This window comes from Cotesia glomerata, linkage group LG3 (assembly GCF_020080835.1).
Source record: "Cotesia glomerata isolate CgM1 linkage group LG3, MPM_Cglom_v2.3, whole genome shotgun sequence".
Lineage (NCBI taxonomy): Eukaryota > Metazoa > Arthropoda > Insecta > Hymenoptera > Braconidae > Cotesia > Cotesia glomerata.
The window spans coordinates 12551855-12579711 of NC_058160.1; the positions used below are offsets into that span (position 1 = coordinate 12551855).

The window sequence follows — 27857 nt, forward strand, 5'->3', positions numbered from 1 at the left end:
AAAACAGCCGCCGAAGGAGCCCAGGCCAGAGCCTAAGCGGAAAAAACCACGCAAATGGATCAGACCCGACGCACTAATCATCCGCCCGCCCGAGAAAACAAAGCATGCCGAGATTCTGCGTCGCATAAAGCAGGACGTCCCAGATGAGCAGGTTCGTTCAACGGTAGATAAGATCAACAAGACCAGAAGTGGCGACTTGTTGATTACGATTTCGAGGAAGAGCACTGACAAAGGCCAAACCCTCCAAAAGACGATCGCAGACATCCTTAAGGAGGAGGCCAAAGTGATCTGCAAAGGACCACAGGAGACCATCGAGATCCGAGATGTCGATGACGACACGACGAAAGAGCATATTCAGACCGCTCTAAAGAAGAAAGCTAGAGAAAGTTTTAAAATCCCACTAGAGGCAATCAAAATCCATAAAGCCTTTAGGGGTACGCTGACAGCCACAGTGTTACTACCAGCAGCTGCAGCACAAAAGTTACTGGAGGGAAACTGCAAAATAAGGATCGGCTGGGTCAATTGCCGAATGAGAGCAACGAAGAAACCCATACAATGCTTCAAATGCTGGCACTTTATGCACTTCGGATCTCAGTGCAAAAGCGACGTCGACCGGTCTAAGCACGGCATAAGGTGCGAAAAAGAAGGACACAAAATTGCTGATTGTAAAAATCCAGCTAAATGTGCACTGTGTGTTGAACAGCACGGCGTAGAAAATGCGGCTCACCATGCAGGCACGAACAGATGCCCCGTCTTCCAAGAAGCGCTCCAGAAGATAACGAAGCCAAGAACATGAAGATATTGCAGGTCAACCTCAATCATTGTGAAGCTGCGCATGACTTGCTCATGCAAACTGTGCGCGAATTAGAGGCAGACGTAGCACTTATAAGTGAGCTTTATAGACACCTGAGTAACCAACCCTGGGAATCCGACAGCACTAACAAAGCCGTCATCTGGTCCTGCGGTAAATGTCCTTTTCAGATGTCACGGGGCTCCTTCATTATCCGTTGAAGGTCCTCACCCTAGCCGCGGTTAGTTATCGACGGATCACTGGGCGCTGTGGTCTAGGATGCTCGCGCAGTAACAATAAAAATTAACATAAGTTCCGGGGCCTAGAAAATAAGCGTTCCGCGGGTGGGGATAATTCCACACCAGGGGCAAGTGAAGTTGGCGCACCGAAAAGCGACATTGTGAAGCCGGAGCCCGAGACACCAGCACGAGATCTTGGAAAACAGATTTAATTCACCGTTGACTAAATCCCGAGCTACGACGCAATTAACCAGATCCGAGATACCTGATAGAGCTGTGTAATTTGGCGGACAAAATTTGCCTAGACCGAAGGCCACAGAAACGACGACGGAAGCCGAATTAAAAGAAAAGAAATCGCCAAAAATTTCTCAGGTACAGAAAATTTAACCTCGGTAAATTATTGCGTCGCCCCCGGAAATTCTAGGCACAGGCCAGGTTCCGTCTTCCAATCACCCTACTTGATTAATTAATTAATTATCCGAATTCAAATAAAATATCTAAATTATAAGTCGAAGTTAAAATTAGTTAAAAATGAAATTTGAATAAATAGAAAATTTGACAAGTCGAAAAATTTCAAAATTAAAAATAAAAGAGGTTAAAATTAAAATTAATATTTCTATAAAATTGGTCGAATAAGTTTAAGTTAAAATTTATAAAATCAGAAAGTTCAATATCGACAAATTTGAGTTGAATTGCGTCATTCACCTGAGCGAAATTCTGTCGATTAAATTTATTATAAATTATAAATTAAAATAAAACTAAAGGGAATTAAAATTAGAGATTTATCCAAGTTAGATTAAAATTGATTAATAAAATCAACAATTAAAAATAAATTAAAATTTAAAATGAAAATTAATCATTAAAATTAACTTTGGGAAAATATCAAAAATTTTTTAAATAAAATAAAATTCTTTAATTTAGAAAATTACAATTGTCAAGCAGTAAATTAATTTAAAAAAAAAATTACAAGCGTAAAATTGTCAATAGATCAAAATTGTTCAAAAACTTCGATAAATAAAATTGTTAAATTCCAGTATGATAAGTTTCAAAAATAATCAACATAAAAATTTAGCCTTGGAAAAATTTAGCCAAGTTGACGACTAAGTCTCAAATTCTTACTGGAATTCAAAATAGACATAAGCCGATTATTCAGGCAGTTTGAATTCGAGTAAATTTTAATTAATCTAAAATTTTGGTTGAATAAAACGCTGCTGTGATATTAATAACTAAGCGACCAAAATTAAATAAAATTATTTATCGAAGTCAAGTTAGGGACCGGGAAAATTGATTCCCAGGAAGTCATGTTGTAAAAAAAGTATTTAAGAATTTTAAAAATGATTGTTAATTAGAGTCAAGAGTGTGTTTGGATGAAATTATTATATGTGTGTGTGTGTGTGTGTGGAAAAATTAAATTTACATTATATACTCCTCGTTCACGGGCTGTCGAGGAGGTTAGTATTAGCAGGTTGTCGACTAGTGTCATGGTATCCTCCTCTGTCCTAGTCGACTTCAGGTTCCTTAGTCCCGTAGTGAGGGTCCGGGCGACAGCGAAAGGGCTAAGGACGGTTTGAACCTTGGGCAGGGGTCCGGGCGACCACCCAAGGTCAAATTTAGAGTCTTAGAGCGTGAGGGTCCTGTGGACAGCGCGACTTAGGTAGAAACTGCGGTATAAACGCTCCATATGAGGGTACCGTCAGGAATAAGCAACTATGATAGAAACTATGATATAGACGCTCCTTATGAGGGTATCGTAGGAATAAGAAACTATGATAGAAACTACAGTATAGACGCTCCTTCAGAGGGTACTGTTAGGATTAAGAAAATTTTTCGGGTATGTGAGTGTGTGTGAGAATTAAAATAGAATTTAATTATGTAAAATTAAGAAAATAAATTCATGATCAATGTCAAATCTACTTGTTATTATTTATGTCAAATTTTTATGATTTCTCTCGACCCTGTGATATCTCTCTTGCTTGGACCGGTTCTGGAAACCGTGATAAAAATTCCAGTGGCGCCCTTAATTATTAAATTTAAATAAAGGGGTGACCAAGGGACGGTACCAACCCGTTACACAGAGAACAGTCAACAATAAAGAAGCCGGCATCGTAGTAGCATGCGTAGATGGCCTCCGCTTCTACAGTTGCTATGCACCACCTAGTCTCGCTAATGAACAGTTTGAAGACTTTCTTGATCGGCTAACTGAGGATGCAAGAAAACACTTTCCCGTGGCAACAGCTGGTGACTTCAATTCCTGGGCAGCAGACTGGGGCAGCAAGTTCACAAATACACGTGGAAAAGCACTTCTCGAGGCAATGGCCACACTGGACGTGATCCTTCTTAACACCGGTGACACGCCAACGTATACTAAGGGAGAGGCAAACTCAATTGTCGACCTTACATTTGTCAGCAGTTGCTTAGCTCGAAGAGGTTTTTCTTGGAAAGTATCGAACATCTACACAGCCAGTGACCATAGTGCGATACTATGGGAAGTATCAATTGGCCAGAATCTAACAAGAGTCAACAGGAACGCCAGCGCGGTTGGGTGGACAGTTAAATCTCTCGACCTCACTGCTTTAGTAGTAGCCCTAGAGTGCGATCCGATCATCGTAGAAACTGCTGAAGAGAAGACCAAGGACTTAATGAGAAGAGTCACCCAGGCTTGCGACGCCAGTATGTCTCGGAAACGTGGCATGAATTCAAGACCTTCGGTGCACTGGTGGAACGATCACATTAGCATTCTACGTTCAGAGTGTCTTAAAAAAAGAAGAAAGTCTCAGCGTGGCTACAGACGACCTAACTCCGCAGAGCTGTTGGCAGAGTATAAAAAGGCCCGTCGAGAACTAAACAGAGCCATTAAAGAAAGCAAAAGACGCTGCTGGAAGGAACTGGTCGCAGAAGTAGAGAAAGATCCATGGGGCAGACTGTATAAGGTGGTTATGACCCACCTGAAATGCCAGCCAATGCCATCACCTACGTGTCCACAGCTCCTAGAGAAGACTGTTACTGCGCTGTTTCCCCAACAGCCGGTATTCACCTACAAGTTGGAGCAGCTCAACCCTGAAGACATCCCAACTATCACGTTGGACGAGTTGATAGAGGCAGGCAATCGAGTAGGGAATAATAAGGCACCGGGATTAGACGGAATCCCTAATATTGCCCTGAAATCAATCCTTAGGGCAGCACCGGCATTATTCCTGGACGTTTACGATACATGCCTGAAGGAAGGGACTTTTCCCCAGAAGTGGAAACAGCAACGGCTAGTGCTACTTCCAAAGGGGAAAAAGCCGCCGGAAGAACCGTCATCCTATCGACCACTCTGCATGTTAGACACGGCCGACAAGATATTCGAGCGCATAATTCATCAGAGAATAGAGGCTGCAGTCGATCCACTCCTGGCAGAGAACCAGTTTGGTTTCCAAAAAGGACGGTCAACTCTGGATGCGATCAAATTGGTTGTTGATACAACCAAAGATGCAATCGCCGGAACGAGATGGAAGGGTGGAAAGAAGAAATACTGCTTGGTGGCTGCTTTGGACATCAAGAATGCCTTCAACTCCGCTAACTGGGACTGCGTTATGCGGGCTCTAGAAGAAAAAAACGTACCAGGATACCTTCGCAGAATGGTAGCGAGCTACTTCACGAATAGGGTTCTGAAATATGACACGAAGAACGGTACGGAAGCGTACGAAATCTCCGGAGGAGTGCCACAGGGATCAGTTTTAATTCCTCTGCTATGGAACATCATGTATGATGGCCTCCTGAGAATAGCATTGCCCACGGGAGTCAAACTTGTAGCATATGCGGATGACGTAGCTGTCGTGATCGTCGCAAAGCACCTCGAAGAGATAAAAATGGCATTTGATATTACATTCAGACGAGTCAATTTGTGGATGGACATGATGAACTTGCAACTAGCCAAGCATAAAACCGAGGCAGTGCTCATCACTCGTAGAAAAACGGTAGAAACCATCAAGTTGAGGGTCGGAGAACAAGAAATAACACCACAACCATTTATCCGTTATCTGGGAGTGATGCTAGATGCCCGACTCAACTTCAAGCAGCAGGTGGAACACGTCAGTGCCAAAGCGTCAGTAGTAAGGGCTAGTCTCGCACGGCTGATGCCTAACATCGGAGGCCCAATGCAGATCAGGAGGCTACTATTGTCATCAGTAGTCACATCAGTGCTCACTTACGGAATATCCATTTGGGCTGATGCACTGGAAACCCAGAAATCATGGAGAGAAGCTGGACCAGTATATCGACTGAGTGCCCTACGAGTAGCTAGTGCCTTCCGCACTATATCAGAAGAAGCAGTGTGCGTCATTGCCGGAACCCTACCTCTTAAAGTTCTAGCAGAGGAATGACGAGCCCTTTACCAACGAAAAAGGTCAACTGCACTGAGCCCTGAAGAACTTAGAATTGAAGAACGTCAGAACAGCATAGCCCGATGGCAACTACAAAGGGATGCTGCAGAGAAGGGTAGGTGGACGCACCGCCTCATACCTCGGATCGACATTTGGCTTAACCGGAATCACGGCGAGGTCAATTACTATCTTACACAGATGTTGTCGGGACACGGATGTTTTCGAGAGTATCTACACCGCTTTAAGCACAATGACTCTTCGGAGTGCCCGTCCTGCCCAGGAGTTGCTGAAGATGCGGAGCACGTCTTCTTTGTATGTCCTCGTTTCGATCCATAGCGTAAAGAGTTGGAGAGGATCCTGAACCAGAGAATGCAACCAGATTCACTAGTGGAAGCAATGTTGTCATCAGAAGCTGCCTGGAACGCTACCAACACGTTTGCAACAGAAGTCCTCAAAGACTTGCGTTCCACCGAAAGAAAAAGAGCAAATATCAGAAGATAGAAGGAAGGTAGTTAACACCTTAGCCACTAGAAGGAAGAGCAGTTGCTAGTTCCTCCCCTCACAAAGTAATGCCTGACGGCGGTTCCCATAAGGGATTAGAGGAAAGAAGAAAAGGGGTTTAGGGTTTAGTGAATAGGGGCGTTAGCGTCGAGTTTTAGTATGACGCTGCGTCGAGTCTTCACATATCCAGGCGAAACAGCTATGTCTGGAATCCGCGAAAAGGATTCCCCCCTCTGAAAGAAAAAAAAAACACACACACACACACACACACATACAGACATAGTGACAACCTCGCGGGGATAGTCAGGGAAGCTTCCTGTGACTTTCAAACGTCGAGATCTGATGAAAACTCGATTTTTGCAAAACGGGGTGAAAACAATAACTTCCCGATTTTTGAAAATCTTAGATTTTCTTAGCGGGAAGTTAAAAAAGCGTCAGTTGAAAAATCATACAATAAAAATTGAAATTTTATATTTTTTTTAGATTTTAATCAGGGATAGGGAGTACTCCTTAAGAGCCGCTCATGTTCGAAAACTGACCGCTCTTATTGAGAGTTACTCGTCAATAGAGTATCGTGCACGAGAGTATAGATTTCCAAATACTCTATAGTAGTATTACACATAGATCTAACTCCGAGTCGGAGCGAAACAGACTTGCTCTTTAGTATATTTCTCCTACTCCGAGTTACTGATTGAAGAGCGTTGTCAGAAGACTCTTTAAGAACTTACTCGTCAAAGGAGCAATTCACTCTCCGAGCATAGCCAAGATACTCCTCCCACCATTTGACAAAAATTCGTCTCTTTGCGTTAACCATTATACAGCGTACACTACTTTATCTACACGAATTTAGAAATGATTTTAGGTAGCCCATAGTAAGTAGCCCATATGTATATTGTGTACAGAAAGAAAGTATAAATTATAACACTAGAATATCAGTCGATTGCAACTTTAATTGCTTAAAAGCGCACTTGTTAATTAACAATTTTTTTTTGCTAGTTAATATCAATTTTGAAAAACAATATTTTTTTAAATCATTATTTCTATTGTGCTTTCTCATTCTTAAAAAAAAATTGCATTGAAATTTTTTTTTTCTTTAGTAAATAGACAATTTGTTGTAAATAAATAAATTTACTCGTAAAAAATTTTTTTTATGCTATATGAATATATAAAAACAAATCTTAATTGTTTTTTAAACAAAACAAATTTTATTCTATTTTTTATTTATAAAACATAAAAATTTTAAAAGTAATTTTTTTTTTTTTTAATTAAAAAGTACGACAGGAATAATGATTTGAAAAAAAAAATGGTTTTTACTATTGATATCAACTAGCAAAAAAATTGTTAACTAACAAAGGCGATTTGAATTAATGAACAAATTTGTTTAAGAAATGATTTTTATCTTAAAAATCATTATCTTCATTTTTAATTATTTTCTAAGAAAAAATTTTCAAACATTTTTCATAAACATCATATTTGTTTGTAATATACTTTATAAAAGAATTTTTTAAATAATTGTGAGTAAAATTTCAAAAAATTCATTTCTGTGTTGCTATTATCAATGTAAAAATAAATCCATCGGGCTATTTGAAAAAAAAAAAAAAATATTAAATGTTTTATTTATGTTTCATAGTTTCTTCAGCATCTCTAATTGTTACTCAAAAAACGGAAAATTCTTATTTATTTTTTTTCCAACATGAATCTTTGGAAAGCTTTTAAAGGATAGGCCAATAACAAAATTAATTGCTTCTGGCTTCGAAAAAATTCGTTAATTAACAAAAACATATTTCTTAAGAAAATTAACACAAAAATTTTTGGCCAGCAGATTATGGTTTATCAGTTTATCTACCAAGGTTTGGTTACCAGATGGACTTTTTTTGTTTAACTTTTGTGAGTAAGTCTTACATTTGCAAGGAAAAATTGAGAGTTAAAAAAAGTTTTTTTTTGTTATTTTTCCTATTATTTTAATAAGAAAATCTGTTTTAGCGTTGAGTTTTAAATTAAAATATCTTAGAAACTACGCAAAAGTAATCGAAACATGCTGCGTATGAAATTTAGAGAACTAAATAAGGAACATAATGATCCAAAACCGATGTCTCTACGACCAATAGTTTACGAGATAATAATTTTTTAATGAAAAAAAACGTGGTTCCCTTCAAGCGCTTATAAACAAATACCTGTAACTCCTCGAAAAATCATTTGATTTGATTTTCTTTTCTTTTTTTTTTTTTTTTTTTTTTTTTCTTATAGCTATTGGTGTCTTCTATGAGCAAGAAAATCAACTAAGCTCAAAAAATATCATCTGAATTTTTTTGAATGATTTTCAGTTTTCCGAATTTCTGCATTAAAAAATAGTTGAAATTATAAAAAAATTATTTTTTTAGCATTTTAAAATTTTACTGGCAACAAAATATCGATGTAAAGAAATTTTTTTTATTTGCAAAAACTTAGTTTAAAAGTTAAAAAAAATATGAGCTCTACGGGGACTTGAACTGAACTCCGAGACAGTTCGCGTGCGCCATTTCCGTCAAACCATTGTCGTAGAAAAATAAGGAACATAATAATAATGTGAGGCAAATAATAATAATAGTAAGCGGCCGCTCACATACTCGAAGTAATTTGTTTTTTCATGTTTTGTGTAATTTTTTCATTTTTTTCTGAAGACTAAATTAACTTTTAAAAAATCAATTCCTCAATATTGGTATCAACTGATTTCAAATTTCATGAATTGACCAAATAAGTCATCGTCAAATGACCGAATTATGAAAAGTTCATTAACTTCTTTGTTTATAAAAAAAAGAATAAAGTTAGTTAGCTTTTCAAAACTTGATCCTTTATCGTTAGGTTTTCTGGACGATTTATAAAATTTGGAATCGATTGATATCACTATTGTGGAATCGATTTTTTGAAAGTTTATTAACTTGTAAAAAAAAAAAATTAGTTAACTTTTTAAAAATTGGTCTTGAGACAATAAGTTATTGGGTCGATTCATAAAATTTGGAATTGATTGATCCCTGTATTGTGGAATCGATTGATACCTATGTTGTCGAATCGATTATTCAAAAGTTAATTTAGTCTTAAAAAGAAAAGAAAAAATAACAAAAATGATGAAAAAACAAATTACTTTGAGTATCTGAGCGGCCGCTTACTATTATTATTGTTTGCTTCACATTATTATTATGCTCCCCATTTTTCTACGATGGTTTGACGAGAATGACGCACGCGCTCTGTCTCGAAGTACAGTTCAAATCCCCGTAGAGCTCATATTTTTTTTAACTTTTCAGCTAAATCTTTGCACAAAAAAAAAAATTTTTTTACATCGATGTTTTGTTGCTGGTAAAATTTTTAAATGCCAGAAAAATAATTTTTTTTTTAATAATTTTAACTATTTTTTAATGCAGAAATTCGAAAAAATGAAAATTATTCAAAAAAATTCAAATAATTTTTTTTGAGCTTAGCTGATTTTCTTGCTTATAGAAGATACCAATAGCTAAATAAAAAAAAAAATCGAATGATTTTTCGAGGGGTTACAGATATTTGTTTATAAGCGCTTGAGAGGAACCGCGTTGTTTTTTTCATTAAAAAATTAATATCTCGTAAGCTATTGGTCATAGAGACATCGGGTTTGGCTCATTTTGTTTTTTATTTAATTCTCTAAATTTCATATACAGCATGTCTGGACTACTTTTGGCGTAGTTTCTGAGATATTTTAATTTAAAACTCAACGCTAAAACTCTATTTTTTAAACAAAAAAAAAAGCAACACTTCACACATATACACAAATGTTTAGAATTTTATTGAGTATTTTGAAAAAAAAAAAAAAAAAAAAAAAAAAACCCAAAATCGGATCATTTTGTCGAAAAGTTGCCAACAAACCGCTTTTTTCCAGGCCGACTGGTCTAATTTATTTATTTATGTAGTTATCCAGACGGTACAAAAAAATTATGGTTTTTGTCTAAGACATCATGTGTGCATGGTCCGATTTGAAAAAAAAAAATTTTTATTATTCAAAAAAGTATATTGATCAAATGCACCTAAAAAAGTTTTGAGAAAACTCAATTCTTTCATAAATAGCTATTTTGCAAGTAGCTTTGGATTAATCTATCTCGTTAACAAATAACAATAGCTTGAAACATGCTGGAAATAACATTTAAAGAAAAGATTAACAAATAAAATAAGCACAACCCGATCTCTCTAGGACCAATAGTTTACGTCATGAGAATTTTTTAATGCAAAATTTAAGCGCTGAGCGCCAACACGTTTAAATAAGTAGCTCTAACTTGGTAAATAATTTATCGATTCATCTATTTTATTTCTTAATCACAGCTTGTACTTACTTTTATTCAGAAAAACTTTAATTAAGTATAAAAAAACTTTATGCAGTTGTAATTACCAAAAAAAAAGGTTTTTCAGTTTTTCATGGCTCAAAAATAGTAAAGATATGATATATGACTTTTCATTAACATACACGCAAGTTTGAAGTGACGAGAGATTTTAAGAACAACTTATAAATGGGAAAAAAAATTTTTTTCTTTTGCAAAAAAACGCTTTGAAAAACGTTTTTAATTCTGAAAGTTGGGAGAAGGGAGAAAGATAAATTATTTTATTATTATTAGAATAGACAGACCTAAGAAAGAGAGAGAGAGGATAAGGTTTCTTATCTTTCGATCAACAGATGACGAAAATTATTTTAAATATATTTGACGAAGATTCTGTTTCTGAAAACTTTTTCAAAAATAAATTAACTCGCTTTTTTCACTCAACAATTGAACCAAATATTTGTCCATACAAAATAGGTATCAAAATACTCGGAATTTTATGATTCGGATAAATAATTTGTTGTTTGAGGAACCTTTTCAAAAAATAAACGTTATTATTAATAAAAATTAATACACAAAATTAGCATATCAAAATAAACATTAACTTTTAGATAAATGTTTCCTAGAAGTCAAGTTATTTATCCGAATCATAAAATCCTGAGCTCAAAAAAGAGATACTTACTTTGTTTCTTCGTCTTACACATTGAGGCATATACCATTCGTCTTTTAGTGTTGCAATTTTAAATAATTGCTAAAATCGCTGTTTCAAATAATTCATTCTATTATAAAAATTTTTTTTTATTTTATTTTCTTATCTACAAAACATAATAATTTTTATTTTATTGCTAATTTCTTACCTTTGAAAAATATGAAAAATGGTTGTGTTTGATTATCTAAACATGAATCTACTGTTAAAATATACATATTACTTTGATATTGGTTATTTTAAATACAATTAGAGGATAGGGAAACACAGAAAATATTAATCAAATTCTGAATTTTATGTATATCATATTTTTATTTATAACATTACAACATATTACACATCTTCTTGACTATTTTCATTTGAGCTTTCTGTACTTATGGAACTACTTGTATTACTTTTATTTATAGATTTTCTAGCTTGTTTTACCTTTTTTACATTATCATTATTTTCATAAATATCTTTGTAATTCATTCTAACGATCATTATAGAATTTATCAAGTCTGATTTCAGCTTTGCACGCAGGTCTGAAAAAATATACTTTAGTCCGGAAAACAGTCGCTCTACGGAAACTTGAGTAGCAGGAGCCGCTAATATAATTCTTGCAAGTTGAAATAATTCAGGCATTAACAACCTTTTTTCTTCCCAATATTGAAGCAGTGGAATTTGAGGATTTCGTTCTTCTTGATTCTTAAAATTTGATAACAATGGCTTTACATCAATAGTTGCATTTTTTTCAAGCTTCGCCTTCTTTTGAGCGTGTAGTTGTTGGAGTAGCACTGTTGGTATTGAAGTATCCTCTTGAAGTTCTTCGGATGATTTATCCACTACACTATTTGATAAATCCTGTTCAGTTAGATCACCTCTTTTTAATGAATTCAAGCTCTGCCATACTTGACTCAAATGATTTACAGCTTCAGTCTCCTGTTCTTCGGTTAGTAAAACATTATAAAGAGGGTCTAAATAAATTCCAGAAATTAAAGCAAGATTCTCAAAGAGATTATCTTGTCGAACTTTCATATACTATATGATGTTTTTTGATAATGGCGTCTGAATTTTTTCCGTTTGTTCGAGGCATATTAACCACACTGAATAAAATTCCGGCAACTTTAGCTGCTCCTTTTGTAGTTTTAAAGTAGCATCTTTTGCTGGTTTTAATGCTTTTACATAATGTTTTATGTTATTCCAATCACTCGCAGTAAGTGATGGAACGTAACTTTTGAAGTCTTCCAATTTAAGCAAAGAGAATAACATATCATACGTAGATGACCAGCGAGTAGGCAAATCGAGAACAGGTTTCGACGCAGTCGGTCTTAAACGCTTGATTTCGTTAATTGTACTGTCGACTCTAAAAATTTTAGCTGCGTTTCTTGCTTTTGACAATGATTTCTGAAGGTTTGATTTATTGATTGCAGCTTGAACTGCAAGCTGCAGCGTATGAGCGAATTAAAATTTCATTAAATTTTTTTATGCTTAAATTTTTTCTGAATAAAAGTAAGTACAAGCTGTGATTAAAAAAAAATAGATCAATCGATAAATTATTTACCAAGTTAGAGCTACTTGCTTAAACGTGTTGGCGTTCAACACTTCAATTTTACATTAAAAAATTCTTATGACGTAAATTATTGGTCCTAGAGAAATCCTGTTTTGCTTATTTTATTTGTTAATCTTTACTCTAAATGTTGTTTCCAGCATATTTCAAGCAATTTTTATTCGTTAACAAGATAGATTAATCTAAAGCTACTTGCAAAATATCACGGAGAGGAAAGAATATAACTTATTCCAATGTAGAATGGTAAACATTACCATGTTACATAGTAGCTAAAATTTTTGTGAGAACCCTGTGTAAATTTGATAATAAAAATCTTAGAAATTGTGATAAAAATATGAACAATCACTCATTCGATGCGGAATTAAATTCTGAAAATAATGTTGTTGCTTTTTTCATTTTTTTGATGAAAATTTCAATTTGTTATTAACAAAAAATATATCCAAAATAACAAATCTTAGCTTTTTGTAAATAACTCAATAACTATTAGTGATATCAAAAATCGGAAAAAAGATCCTTAAAGAGGAGGAAATTTCTGAAAAAAAAAATCTCGACTCCCGGAACTCTAACTTGAAAAACAATAATTTTTATTCACTGTTGAAAATAGGGTTCCACGCAACTGCTGTCGTATTTTAGCATCGGCGCGGCCGTGTGACAAAAGTCGCGCGGAACTCTATTTTCAACATTTAATAAAAACTATTATTTTTCAAGCTAGTGTTCCGGGAGTCGAGACTTTTTTTCAGAAATTTTCTCCTCTTTAAGGATCTTTTTTCTGATTTTTGATATCACCAATAGTTATTGAGTTATTCACGAAAAACTAAGATTTGTTATTTTGGTTATGTTTTTTGTTAATAACATATTGAAATTTTCATCAAAAAAAAAAAAAAAACATTACTTTCAGAATTTAATTCCGAATCGAACGAGTGATTGTTCATATTTTTATCACAATTTCTAAGATTTTTATTAGCAAATTTATACAGGGTTCTCACAAAAATTTTCCAAATCGGACCATGCATACTTGATGTCTTAAACAAAACCCATAACTTTTTTCTACTGTCTGGACTGCTGGGTACTATATAGAATGTATGCTTTTTGACCCACTAGATGAAAGATCGCAAATATGATATCCGTTTTATATCTGTTAGTCCCAGTGTTCATCTATGTACACTTAACATAATCTACATAGCAGAAAAATATTATATAGATAGCTTATGATTTCAAGTGTAAATGGGCCGAATTTCCTCCTTGTTCAGAATTTTTTTTTTTTTAATTTCATAAATAATATCAGCGTTTGAGTTATTTACGAAAAACTGAAAATGTTTTTCTTTTTTTTCAACTTGTCTTGTAAATGACAATCGTAATTTTTTATGTGCTGATTGATCCTTGAAAAACAATTTACTAAACGTCACTCCGAATCAAATAAGGTATTACAAATAATTTTAGAAGCTTTATATCTATTCAACACGTTTTAGAACTTTTTGATTAGACATATTTCTCATGTAAGGCACATTTTACGCCAAATTGACCACTTTTTCAATTGAGTGGTGTTCTTTTGATATTTTTTTTTTCCGATTGAAAAAAAAAATTTTTTTTTTTAGCTTTTTTTTCTCATAACACCGTTTTGAAAATTTTTTTGTTCAAAGAAAACTTCGAAATATGAAGAAAAAACATAAAAACAAAAATTGAAGGTAGGGTAAATGCACCAATTATTGACCGATTAAGGTTTTCTTTTTCTGTACTAAGCTATAAAAAATCTATTAACCTACTAAAAACAATTTGTAATGGATTTAATTAAAGTTAAATACTTAATTAATAATAATTAATAACTATTTATAATAAAAATTAACAAAATTATATTAATTTTGTTATTTGAATCTTGAAATACTAAAATCACCAATTATTGACCGAAGAAACCCAATAAATGACCGACCGTTCTCCAATTAATTGACCGCTGAAATAATTATAAGTAATTTTGTAAACTACATGTATGTAATTAAATTTATGCAGTACTTTTGAAGAATTAACGACATTTTTAACAAAACTAAACATACAATATAATTTTAAATCGTACTTTTTTATAAAATAATATAAATAATAGCAATAATCAACATAAAGTCACATTTCTTTAGGTCACAAATAATCACAAATTCATTTTGATGACGATAATTCTTCTGATTCACTTGAAATTTTTTTATCCTTCTCCTTCTTTTTTTCAATTAAAGCTTTTTCACTAGCTTGTAACTCTTTTTTATTTTTTTAATTGCTTAGCAATTTTTTCTTCTAATAATTCGTTCTTTGATATAACCATTCACTAAAAAAATTAGAACAAAATAAAATTTAATAATCAAAAAAGATTTTAAGTATTATTTTAATTATAAATATACATTTTATAATGATTATTTTTATATTTACAAAATATTGAATGACTAAAGTATTTTAAACACTTGACAGATTTAATTTTGAGGTTAAGAAATTAGTATTATAAATATACGGTCATTAATTGGATTGTGATAAAATCAAAGGGTCTAATAAATGACCGAATGAATTTTTTACTGGGTAAAGGGCTTCTGACGGATCCAATAGTTGACCGGTCTTAAAATAATACTAAAACTTATAATTTAACTTTATTTTTTCAAAAAAGTTGGAATCTGATCTTTAATTAACATAATAAAACTAAAATATTTTATATTATGGCGATAAATATCACTAAATTAATGATGAAATGCACTCACTCTCCAATTGTACGCTAGTTATTTTTGACCGCTTTATGGCTGGTTGCGTTGTAAACAAACTCAGAATATTTTTTTAAAGCTATAATCACTGCGCAATTAATTGCGTAATTTTTTATTATGATGATTAAATGCCATATTTTTTTATTTTAATACTTTAAGAAAAAAAAAACCCTTGTAAAATATTAATTAACTTTTTTATACATCGGTCAACTAATTGGTGACCGGTCAACAACTGGTGCATTTACCTTAGTAATCATCGAAAAAATAAATGGTTTTTTCGAAAAATTAAAAAAAAAAAATAAAAGAAAGCTTCAAACATTTTATTTGTATTTTTTCTTTCAAAAACTAGATTGAAAAAAAAAAAAAAAAGTTGTTCTTCGGTCACTTCTCGAAACCATGAAGAAATAAATTTAGCGAATCAAAAAGTAGAAAATTTTGAAAAGGCGAAAATTCATCAAATGTGTTGTTTTAAACGCCTGTCCATTGTTAAAAAATGGACCGAAAGAGAACTTTTTTTTTTACTTTCTTTATTTTTCAAATTAGTTGTGGAAAAAAAAATGTTCAAAAAAATTTTTCGAATTTTTTTTTTTTGGAAAGTACATTAAAAAACAAAAAAAAACGTTTTAATATGTAAAATTTCGAAAAAGTAATAGGCATTTGAAAAAAAAAATTTCCGTACTATACCGCCTACACTAGAAAACTTATCGCTTACATTTTTATTTACCTTCTTCAGAGGGCGCTAATATTCAACACTTAACAGTCAAAATTTATGTGAAATGAATCGTGAAAAAAGTAAGGGTGGGAGGAGTATTCGGCTCGGAGTCTTGGTCCCTATCACTCGTTTTGGGAGCGGCTGACGAATTTTCACTACCACTCACCTCGTTGACTGAGCGCCTCAAACGAGTATCCTAAAAAGAGTATCTTAACAAGACTGCTGTTCGCTCTTACTCGGAGTAGGAGCACAGTAGTGAGTATAGTATCTGTGCGTTCAGAACTGCTCGCTCGAGGAGTATAGCTTAAAACGAGTAAAACTCTTACTCCCTATCCCTGATTTTAATACTTTAACCTGTTTATACCTTTTGGACTACGCACCTCAGAAAATCCATACAAGGTTATTTTTGTAGGAGATTTGATCTCCTGCAAATTATTCTCTGACAATTTTCTTCTAAGTTCAACTGTTTTGTTGATAAGAACGAAAATATAACAATTTTTGAGAAAATAGGAGTTTCGAGGCCTACACCGATGAGACGGGTTCAAATACAAAAAAATGTTAGAAGGCACTTTCAAAGAGTCACTAATATACTACAAATTACGACTAATCACAATGAAATACCATAAAATCAAACGGAGCTACATTAATTTAAATTCAAAAAATCATGATTTATATGTTATTTAAATGGAAAATATACATCGATTGAAAGGAACCACTTAAAATTAAAATTTAGGGCTCAAATTTTCAGGGAATTTTTTTTTCGATGAAAGGAACAAAATTTTCATGTATCAGCGAAAAAAAAATTTTTTTCGTTTTAAATGAAGCACCCTAATATTTATACATTTTCAACTTCCCGCTAAGAAAATTGAAAATTTTCAAAAATCGGGATGTTATTGGTTTTACCCCGTTTTTCGAAAATCGAGTTTTCATCAGATCTCGACGTTTTGATATCCTAAGAAGCTTCCCTGACTATTCCCGTGAGGGTGTCACTATGTCTGTATGTATGTGTGTGTGTAAGTATGTAAACCTCTTATAACTTTTGAACGGTTGAACCGATTTCATCGCGGTTAGTGCCATTCGAAAGGGCTTCGCCAAACTTAGATTTCCTGTTAATTTGAACTGATTCGGACCGATAGATTTTGAGAAATTTGAAGAAATCTAAAAAAAAAATAGGAAAAAAATTTTTTTCAGAAGTGGTTTTTTTGGGATAACTTTTAAACGGCTTCACCGATCGATTCCAAAAACTAATCAGCTCTCAACTTTGAAAAACCACGTCGATCGCCGCCAATCTGGTCAAAATCAGTTGATTCGTTCGAGAGATATCGTGAACGGAAGAAAACCGAAAAGTGTTTTTTCAGCGAGCTCAAAATATCACAAAAGTTATATTTTAAGCTCAAAAATCTCAAAAACGTCATAAGTACAATTTTAAGCGCCCAGGTATGGAATTAGCGGGAAGTTGCAGGGATGGCCTTTAGGGTGAATCGTTTTACTAATTTTTTTTTTTATATTGAAGAAACTTTTAAGATACGCTTTATCGAAAAAAAAAAATAAAACGTTATTTTGACACATTCTAATACATATACGATATAACGCGGCTTGTCACGACGATAGCGTCGCCAATTTACAACGGATCTTTACCTAACTCAACGTACTTATTCTCCAGATTGGTACCGAAGTCAAGTTTGAAGATAAGTTTAATCGGTCAAGTAATTTAGAAATGCCAGGATTTCAAAATTTTCAAAATCATAAAAATTTATATTTCTTCACTTTTTTACTCGAATAACTTTTGAATGGGATAACTTATTGAATCTCTGTTAATTGTATCTGAAAGCTATTTAAATAAGCTTCAATTTGAGTACCATATCATATATGTAGTCTTGAAATTAAGTCCTATTCCGTTATGCAAATTAGGAAATTTGCTATTGCATTCGTTTAATTTTTTTTGTATACAATCCTAGTAATTTTTTTGTTCTATTCATTATTATGAAATCTACTTCCATTTCGGCTGCCGAATGGCCATTTTTTTATTATTGCCATCCGGTTTAAGCTTTGGCATATAACTTAAGTTTTATGAATAAATAATAGTAAATGTTAATCAAAGTCTACAAAATGAGCACTTAATTCGATGGTATTCAATAAACAATCAAATTAAAAAGATTTTCGTTGGCTATGTACATCTTATAAACTCAAAATTGATGTTTAACTTTTAAACGATAAGCAGACCATTTAAAAAGCTACGTAACTACCGATTTTTTGATTGTGTTTTAATTGTAAGTCAATTATTTAATAACAGTTTACTTGTAGTGACCTAAAAACTGAAAGAACTACTATAATTTAAAAATATCTTACTATTTGGATGAAACATTTCACAAGTGAATTGCATTTTCGGTGGACTGAGTGGATAATCAGGTGGAAATATTAATTTGGCAGGAAAAATTCCACCTTCAAAACAAGTACCATCTGGCCCACTGTAGATAAAATTATTGAAATTAAGGCATTTGCTAATTCAATAGTTGGAATGTTAATAGGATTGATTTAAAACTTTTGAATTTAGTTAATTTTTTTAAATAAAATTAATTTTTTATACATACGATATGAGAGCTTCCCACTCAAAAAAGTTTTCTTCATGAATTGGACCTGCAACAATCCCTTCTGGTGGATTCAATGTCAATTCTAAAAGTTATTTTAAATTTGATTATTCAAAGATATAGATGTCTACACTAGATAAATATATTAATAAATATTTACGCAAATCACAAGAATTCTTACGTTTATATTCTGCCATTAATCGTCTTAATGCTGAGCCAGCCATAATTATTATTTTGTACAATAATGTTGTATATTTACACTAAATTCAACAATAATAACAAGGCGATCGTCTTTATTTTAAAATTATCAAAACAGGTTAAGTGCAGAGTCAATATCATAGACCGTTGAATCAATGTTTTTAGATATGTACATTTGTAAAATCGTATGTTGGCTCTCGTAGCAGTTTCATGATGTTATGCTTCCATCTGGTGGATATTAATTTATTTTGCATGAAAATTTACCATCTATTGTCCATTCGCCCGAGAGTACGGAAGCCTGGTTGGCTCATCGATCTTATAAGAAAGTGGCGCTACACTCGCTTATTTGTAATGCACGTAGTGCATCCAGCAGGTGACGCTACCTGTTATTAGAGCGCTGTCTATTATGAGAGCGCGAATTCAAATTAATAAATATTAAATGATTAAAATTAGTTAAATTTTATATTCGAAGTAAATATTCAAATCATTTATTTAATGCTTTTACTCTTACCAGTTGTAATAAACATCTTTTAGTTAACTCTGTTTTATTTACAAAAGAAAATAAAATAAAATAAAAAAACATATTTCGGTACAAAAGGACATTGTAACCGAATTCTCAGAACCCATAAAAAGTACTTGAATAATTCAAGGACTATTTCTCGCCACATGGAACTTAAAACCCTATGAGAAAAAGTCGTAAAAGACACGTGTGACATTCAATAGACCCTTGTTCTAAAGTAACAAAGAATAATACAAAACCATACGTAACTAAACAAAAATAAGATTGTTAAATAACTAAAGGTGTTTTCATGACCGAATTGTATATATATAATGAGTGTTTTTTCATGCCGTCTAGGTCAAATAACTAGTAGATGTTGTTCAAGTCAAGAGATGGATACTTCCATCTTCCCTTATTGGTTGAGAGATATCCTCTCTGTATATAAGTTCGATGGAAATCCATCAAACTTGAATACTAGTAAAGCTGTAAGCTTGTAGTATCCATTCGAGTACTAAAGATGTTAATTAATTGAAAGAAATTATTTTGAATGAGAGTAAAGACAGACTTTTCGAAAAAATAAATGGAGTTGGTTGCCAAGCCAGGAATCGAACCTGGATCTCCCTGATAACATGTCAGGAGCTCTACCAGTTAAGCTACCGGGCCCCTTCCACCATCCACCTTTCTCAGTCCATTCTTATACTCTCAATACTTACTTTACTATCCCTTCCCTTTTACCCGAGTTACGTACTATGATGGTAGTAGTACTTTTATTTATTAGGCAATATTATTAAATTACTAAAGGTGTTTTCATTCAAGTTTAGTATTCAAGTTTGATGGATTTCCATCGAACTTATATACAGAGAGGATATCTCTCAACCAATAAGGGAAGATGGAAGTATCCATCTCTTGACTTGAACAACATCTACTAGTTATTTGACCTAGACGGCATGAAAAAACACTCATTGTTAAATAACATTTACTGTTAAAATCTAACTTTATATAATATTGTAGTTAAGCAAAATTAAGATAAAATAATTAATAATTATTATTATCTTGCATTTAATTTATAATTAATAATTATTATTTAATTAATTTACTATTAATTTATTATTAAATCATTATTTAATTATTATTTAATTTATAATTAAACGATAATGTCTATTCTTTTATACATGATATTAATTAAACTGACTTATAATTTTATTAGAAAATCGGATTGTAAAATAATAGAAATAATATTTAATTCAAGTTATTAATTAGTCAAACTCAAACATTAATCCAACATATTATAAATAATATAATATATATATTTTCATGTTATAGTTTATTATAATTTTATTGTAATTTAATTTCAAGTTAATTATAAGTTCATTTTTATTATAAATAGATTTTAAAAGGGTCTGTTAAATTAATAAAAATAGTTAAATAAACATAATGACTGTACTGCTAAAAGTGTATATTAGTGAAGTCCAACTTTCAGGCCGATAGGCTGAAATAAATATATATAGATATAGAGAAAATACATGTTAGTATATAAGGATCATTTATATGTAGTAGAAAATGTGTGTGCTTATGTATTCCTTAGAGTGGATGTATGTATGGAAGTTACGGTGGGAGAAGAACGGAGTTTGAAGCTCTTCGGAAAAACTATGTAACGACACTTCTCACCGAGAGCTTAGATTGCTAAGATCACGTCATTGTAAACCTCAATTTCATATTTTGAAGCTTTTTAATATTTTGTCAACTTGAATAATAAATTGAAACCAACTAAATAATTTTGATCAAAATTAAATAATGTCTAAATAGAACTCTTTTATTTAAAATTATTCCTTTCCCGCGCTGAAACCGAGTATCTTAATACTCCCGGGCGAAAGAACTACAGTAAGTAAGTAAAGTTTTCAATAAATAAAAATGGCTCTCTTAACTTGGCGGGGGGTAATTAATTTTTTATTAATTTTTTTGGCTAATTCAATTGTTCTTCAACTGTTCTTCAATGTTCGATCAAAAATTTTTTTTGTTCGTTTTTATTTTTTTTTTTTTAATTTTCAAAAATTTAATCTCAAGTTAGCGCCAACTATAGATTTTTTCAATTTTTTTTTTTTTTTTTTTATACTTTGAAACTATCTCTTATGTGTTCGTCCAAAAAAAACATCTGTTCGGCTTTAATTACCTTTTAATTTAATTATAAACTTTTTTTATCCCACGTTAATTAATTTTTGTCGCGCATGCGCAGTAATCTTCGCCATAAGACGTCCACCACAAGACTTGTGATGAAAGGACAATTAAAAAAGTTTGTTTACACGACCTCTCTCTCATAAGGCCCAATTACATTAAATTTAAACTTAGTTTTGCATTGAAAAATAAATATATATAAAAAGTATCAATTTGATTTTTTTCTTATGTAACTAAATAATTAAACTATCTTTTGGAGTAATTACTGGTTTTCCCTGATCTTATATTTTTCAAACCTTAGACGCGATCGTGTACAGGATTTACATCATTCAGTTATTATTGAAAACTGATTTAATTTCCCGGTACTCTACAAAGGATATCAATTAGAACGCCACCTTTAGTACAACAAGTAAATAACAACATACATACACATGTGTGTTGTTGGTGTTGACGTGTGTACTGGTGCTTACGCTCCGATTTGTTAAGTATGGTTTATTTTAATAATTTTTTAAAAAAATAAAAAGTCCAGAATTGTTTTATACTAATTTAACAGTCTTATTTTCAGACCTATTTAATGTTCCATGTACGATGTTGATTTATGAATTATGAAGCACAGCGGACGAAATAGTTGTTCAAAATCACTCCATATTGAATTACAGGGCTTAGAAGTGCTCAAACAAGCTGACTATTCCAACTCCAAAGAATTAAATAATATTACTCAGGCCACCACGAAAACAGAGTTAGTGTTGAACTTTACGTTATTATCTTTGAATAGGCGCAGTTAGTTACTATTGCGATAAATCATTATTAATATTTTATAGATTTATTGATTTCAAGTTGGTGATATTATTGCTAAACAAGCCGCTTATGCAGTTTAATGGTACAATGTCTACCTTCAGCATAATGTTATGTAATTATTTGACACTAATAATTTATAAATTACCATCAATAATGTGGAGAAATATGGATCGAATAAGACAACTATGGGAATGGAGCAATCATAATTATTAGCAGAAGAAAAGATCGAAAAAATTAAAGCGTAAGAGGTATTTACCATTCTATTATTCATTTCAAATAATTTAAAGTTATAAAATCATATAAAAGGTGAATATTTACGATGCTTCGAGTATCTAAAAAGGTTTTAATTTTATTATTTATTCCCAACAAATAATTATTAAAATGATCTTAATTAAAAGCGATAATGTTTTTTAAAGTTAACTAAGTTTGTTATTTAATATAATCCGTAAAACACAGCAAAAGAGTATTTTAAAAGAAAAATTTTGATTTATTATTCATATAATTTTTTATTTTATTTTATTTGTCTTGCTTTTATTTCGTTCATAACACTCTTTGAGAGCGAAAAAATTATAAAGAAAATAAAGTTTTCATTTAAATTTACTACGGAGAAAATCAAATCAGTTGACACCGGACTTTTTGTGAAATTAAATTATGATGAATATGAAGCAGTTTCAGAAATCAATTATTTTGTTGGAATACTGAATTTTTAACGATACTTGCAAAGAATTTTTTTATTAATTATATTAACATTGTTAATTTTTTTTTTTTCAGCTAAAATGCCCACGTATTTAAATGACTAGGAACGCCAAAGGAAATCTTCATTCTACTAAAATTTACACTGCAGTAATGGCGACTGGTTGCTAATTTATTTTGATACACTGTTCGGATTTGTATATCTTGTTTCCAGACGTGACTTTTTATTTAGATAATTAGCTGGTCATAAAAATACGTATAAAAATATTATTTTGAAGCTTTGGTGAGTAATTTTAAATTTTTATTATTCTTTGACATTTATTTTAACTTCTTATTTTATTTGCGATTACTATTTTTTTACAATAAGAATTAGAAAAATTATAAATCTTGTAGTCAGTGTAAAGAAAGAAAAAAAATATTTTAAACTTTATAAGTTCAATTTGCACTTGTTTATGCTGAAACGACTTTATACATCCACAGATTCGGTAGAATCTGGCGCCAAGTTCCGTTCAAATCCGTTGTAAACGGAGCGCCAGACTACCGACTATGTTTACTGTAAGCAGAACGGTTTTTTGAGGTTGCGAAATTTTATTTAATTCTACGGTACTTTTTTTACCCAATTCGTTTATCATAACAGTGATTCATAATTTATTTAACCGTATTAATTAATTATATTCACTTATAACAATTTATTTACTTGAAATTATTAAATTTTATCATCACATACTATAGCTCGCTCAGAAATTTCGATCCAGACTTTTTTTTGATGGAGAAAGGTCAGCGCCACAGACTAGATAAAATAAAAATGTGTAGTAATCCTCCTATAGATACGCAACTACAGTTAAAAAAAGTAATTCACAGCTTACATTTACGGCCGCCAGGGTGCACTGGAATTATATCTACATAAGCTGTAGCTTCAAGGGGATAGTTTGCAGTAAAAAATGCTGCCAACGCGAGATTTAAGTTGGTACCAATTGTAAATTTTCATTACATTACAAAAATATAAAATCCGAACAAAAACAGTTTTCACTGTAAAAAATCGCGCCAAGTCCACGTTCATAAGACTATTAGGAAAATTTTTTCTTTACAAAGATAAAATAAAAATAAAAATCTATAACCGATATGATTGTTTATGATTTTCGGAAATTAAAAAAAAATCTTATTGTAAATTTAAAAATTAAAAAAAAAAATTTAGAACGTACTAGGTGTGCGTCATTGTGCATTTCAATTTTTTTAAAGTCCTAATAAATAGATTTTACGAATTTCATTAAAAGTAAAATATTTTGCAACCACGCACACTAAATACGTTCTAAAATTTTTATTTAATTTTTAAATTTACAATAAGATTTTTTTTAATTTCCGAAAATCATAAACAATCATATCGGTTACTTAGATTTTTTAATTTTTTTATTTTGTATCTTTTTGTAAAGAAAAAAAAAATTTTTTTTTCCTAATAGTCTTATGAACGTGGACTTGGCGCGATTTTTTTACAGTGAAACTGTTTTTGTTCGGATTAAGTAGTACCTGGAACTGTTTTGAAGTCAAATTTTAATGTACCGTTCATAATAATTACCAAGTATAAGGTAGATAATTAATTTGTCATTTTTTTATCTGTGCAGATTCTTCGTAACTTTACTTTTGAGTAGAGTGGTTCTCGCAAGCTGATAAACATGGAATATTTAAAATTATTTCAAATTAAAGATATGGCTGTTAATTTTAATTTATACGAAAGTATAAAATAGTTTTTTATCTTTTTGTTATTATTTGTACTTGTAATTTCTTTTTTTGTATTTAGGTACATTTCTAATAATACAACGTTTATTTATGTTATAACTACAATTTGTAACTTAGATGTTTTTGTTTGATAATAGATAAAATTTACTAAAAAGTGACTTAAACTTTTAAAAACGTCCGACAATTTATTAAGTAAAGTCATATATAAAATCTAACTTTATTTTTCATTATAAATTCAAACAATAAAATTATTTTTCAACTTATAAATAATAATTCTTGCATTCAATGTCCATATATTGCAATAAATATACAGACTCACTTGAGAGTAATTCATCACTTGTCTATAAAGAAGAAAATTTTACAATGTTATAAGTAAAAATAAACCAATAATTATCGTTGTAATTTATAAAAAAAATGAATGCCAGTATGAATAATTAATTAAAACTAATAGATAATTGTTAATAAATTGTTGACAATTATTTCTGTGAGCAATTTTTAGTGATTTATTGGTAGTGGTTTTTACATATGGATATATGAATATATTGATTACATTCATTTTTTTTTTTTTTAATTTTATGATCTGATTATTTGTAAGCAGCACTATAAACAAATGACGATACGTGTAAGGTTATAATCTTGTGTGAATAAAAAAAACAAAACATTTCTGTTTTATTGTTAATATATTATTTAAAAAATTATAATTTTCAAAAAAATTTATAATAATTCGATAAATTGGAAGGGGTATGAATTAGATAAAAAATTAAAGTGAGCTTTTACTGGAATGAAAAATTTTCAATTTTTTGATTGTCTAAATATTTATATTGTTTTCTTTCTTTTAGGTGCTTTTCATTTTCAAAAAAGACATGCCTCTCAAGTCGCAAGTGTCTGTTGAAGATGCTGTTAATGTGTTAATACGACACATTAGTTATTTTGCATCAGAAAAATTACCGGAATGGTCTTCAGATATATGGCAGGTTTTAGCCAAAGAAAAAGAATTTAAAGATAAATGGAACGCAAATTGCGTACGAACAAATGTTAGAAATGATAGACGAGGAATTTTGACCAAAGCACGCCAGGAATGTGGACTCTTCATTTCAAATCAGAATACAAATGTTGACAATAACAATGGTGACGACTGTGATGATGACGAAAATAGTTTAAGTGACGAAGATCTACAGATTCGCTAGAATCTGGCGCCAAGTTCCGTTCAAAAATCCCGTTGCAAACGGAGCGCCAGACTACCGAATCTACAGATTCGGTAAAATCTGGCGCCAAGTTCCGTTCAAAAATCCCGTTGCAAACGGAGCGCCAGACTACCGATCTACAGATTCGGTAGAATCTGGCGCCAAGTTCCGTTCAAAAATCCCGTTGCAAACGCAGCGCCAGACTACCGAATGTGTTTACAGTAAGCAGAACGGTTTTTTGAGGTTGTATGATTTTATTTAATTATATGGTACTTTTTTTCACTAATTTGTATATTATAACAGTGGGTCATAATTAATTTTACCGTATTAATTAATTTATATTCACTTATAACAATTTATTTATTTGAAATTATTAAATTTTATCAGCACATACTATAGCGCGCTCACATTTTTCGATCCTGACTTTTTTTTGATGGAGAAAAGTCAGCGCCACAGACTAGATAAAATAAAAATGTGTAGTAATCCTCCTATAGATACGCAACTACAGTTAAAAAAAGTATTGACAGCTTACATTTACGGCCGCCAGGGCGCACTGGAATTATATCTACATAAACTGTAGCTTCAAGGGGATAGTTTGCGGTAAAAAATGCAGCCAACGCGAGATTTAAGTTAGTACCGTAGAAAAGTAAACTCCAATCTTAAAGGTGCCCACACACATGTTAATAAACTAAGGTAAATTGCTTGCAGTTATCCTTTTATTTATTTACTTTGAGATCACTGCGAGCAAGTATTGTTGTATATAATTCTATATAATAAACTAACGATGTGGCTAAGGTACAGCAAGCAAACGATACGACTCCGTACACAAACAGCACCGTATATATACGGAGTGTTACAAATCCCGGGAAATTCAAATTTTATTCGTAATACACGCTTGTAGAATGGCACATGTACGAAGTCGTACACATACTACAGAATAAATGAAGTAATAATAATAATAATAATAATAATAATAATAATAATAATAATAGTTAAAAAATGGAAATAATTATAATGTTAATAATAAATTGATAAATATAATAGCAACGATATTTATTATTATTATAATTATTATTATTATTATTATCATTTTTAAATTATTGAGTATTGAGGATTAGATTTGAATTTATAATTATCTCAATTACAAAAAAATGTAAAAATTCATGTAAAATTAAAGTTTCAATTGATAATTTAGTTTGTTAATCTAAGCCAAAGAGTATTTGTGACTTATTTATATAAAATTTTATTGATGCTGCTAAATATTGTACGATAAGTGATACTTTCATTGATTTATATTGAAACTTTATAAACATTCAATTTCTGCGGGAAAAATACAAACTTTGAATTAAAAATTTTTTTAATAACAAATAATGTTAAAAATTTTTTTTAATATAAAATCCCTAGAATTAATTATTAAATAACTTTCCATATGTATTTTTCTAAATATATTTTCTTTTAATTCAATTGCATTTATTACCTAGAGTCAATACTTAAAAGAGCTAGAATTGTTTGATTTTGCTTTCTTCGGAAAAGTCAGCTGATCAAGATCTGAGTAATTCTGTTCGAGCACTGTACAGATACTACAAACGTATTGATGATTGTAGCCTGTAGATGGCACTACTTGTTAATTAAGCGAAGTTTGAAACGATGATATTTCTTACATAATACGAATATTATTTATAAGTTTACGAAATGTGATATTTACTAACAACAATATGATATTGACACTAAATAATAATTAAAATAATAATAATTATAATAACGACAATATTAACAATGACAATAAGGATAATACTAAAAATATTTTTAATGGTAAAAATAAATTGATAATATGGTTTATCATTATTATCATTGATATTGTTTTTTAATTATTAAGTATTAAAGTATTAAATTCAAATTTACAACTATCACAACTACAAAAATGTAAAAAATTTTTCAAAATATATGTGAAATTAAAAGCTTACAACTGATCATTTAGATTATCAATCTGAGCTAAAAAGTATTCGCGGCTTATTGATATAAAATTTTATCAATGCTGCTAGATATTGTCCGAAAAAAGTGATGCTCTTTTATATGATTTATATT

General features: G+C 31.2%; 1 protein-coding gene and 1 long non-coding RNA gene across 6 annotated transcripts in view; one reads left to right on the plus strand and one right to left on the minus strand.

The window, feature by feature from the left end:
- The window catches only part of LOC123260964 (ubiquitin-conjugating enzyme E2 G2), a 28188-nt gene extending 9328 nt beyond the window's left edge, over positions 1-18860 (minus strand). Inside the window, exons 1-3 of the mRNA XM_044722376.1 lie at positions 18676-18860; positions 18498-18579; positions 18256-18374 (exon numbers count right to left, since the gene is read on the minus strand). Of these exons, the coding sequence (XP_044578311.1) occupies positions 18256-18374; positions 18498-18579; positions 18676-18718 (244 nt within the window). The 5' untranslated portion in view covers positions 18719-18860. The remainder of the gene's footprint in view (positions 1-18255; positions 18375-18497; positions 18580-18675) is intronic.
- A 2177-nt stretch (positions 18861-21037) lies between these two features.
- Positions 21038-25848, plus strand: LOC123261273. Of its 5 annotated transcripts, XR_006508643.1 has the most exons (7): positions 21038-21076; positions 21665-21848; positions 21929-22102; positions 22185-22409; positions 22933-23137; positions 24474-25353; positions 25428-25848. It is a non-coding gene; the product is annotated as an uncharacterized LOC123261273 (long non-coding RNA). The 5 variants fall into 5 exon arrangements; XR_006508640.1 differs by lacking the exon at positions 21038-21076 and having other exon boundaries at positions 21580-21848; XR_006508642.1 differs by lacking the exons at positions 21038-21076; positions 24474-25353 and having other exon boundaries at positions 21606-21848.
- Positions 25849-27857: the final 2009 nt, after the last annotated feature.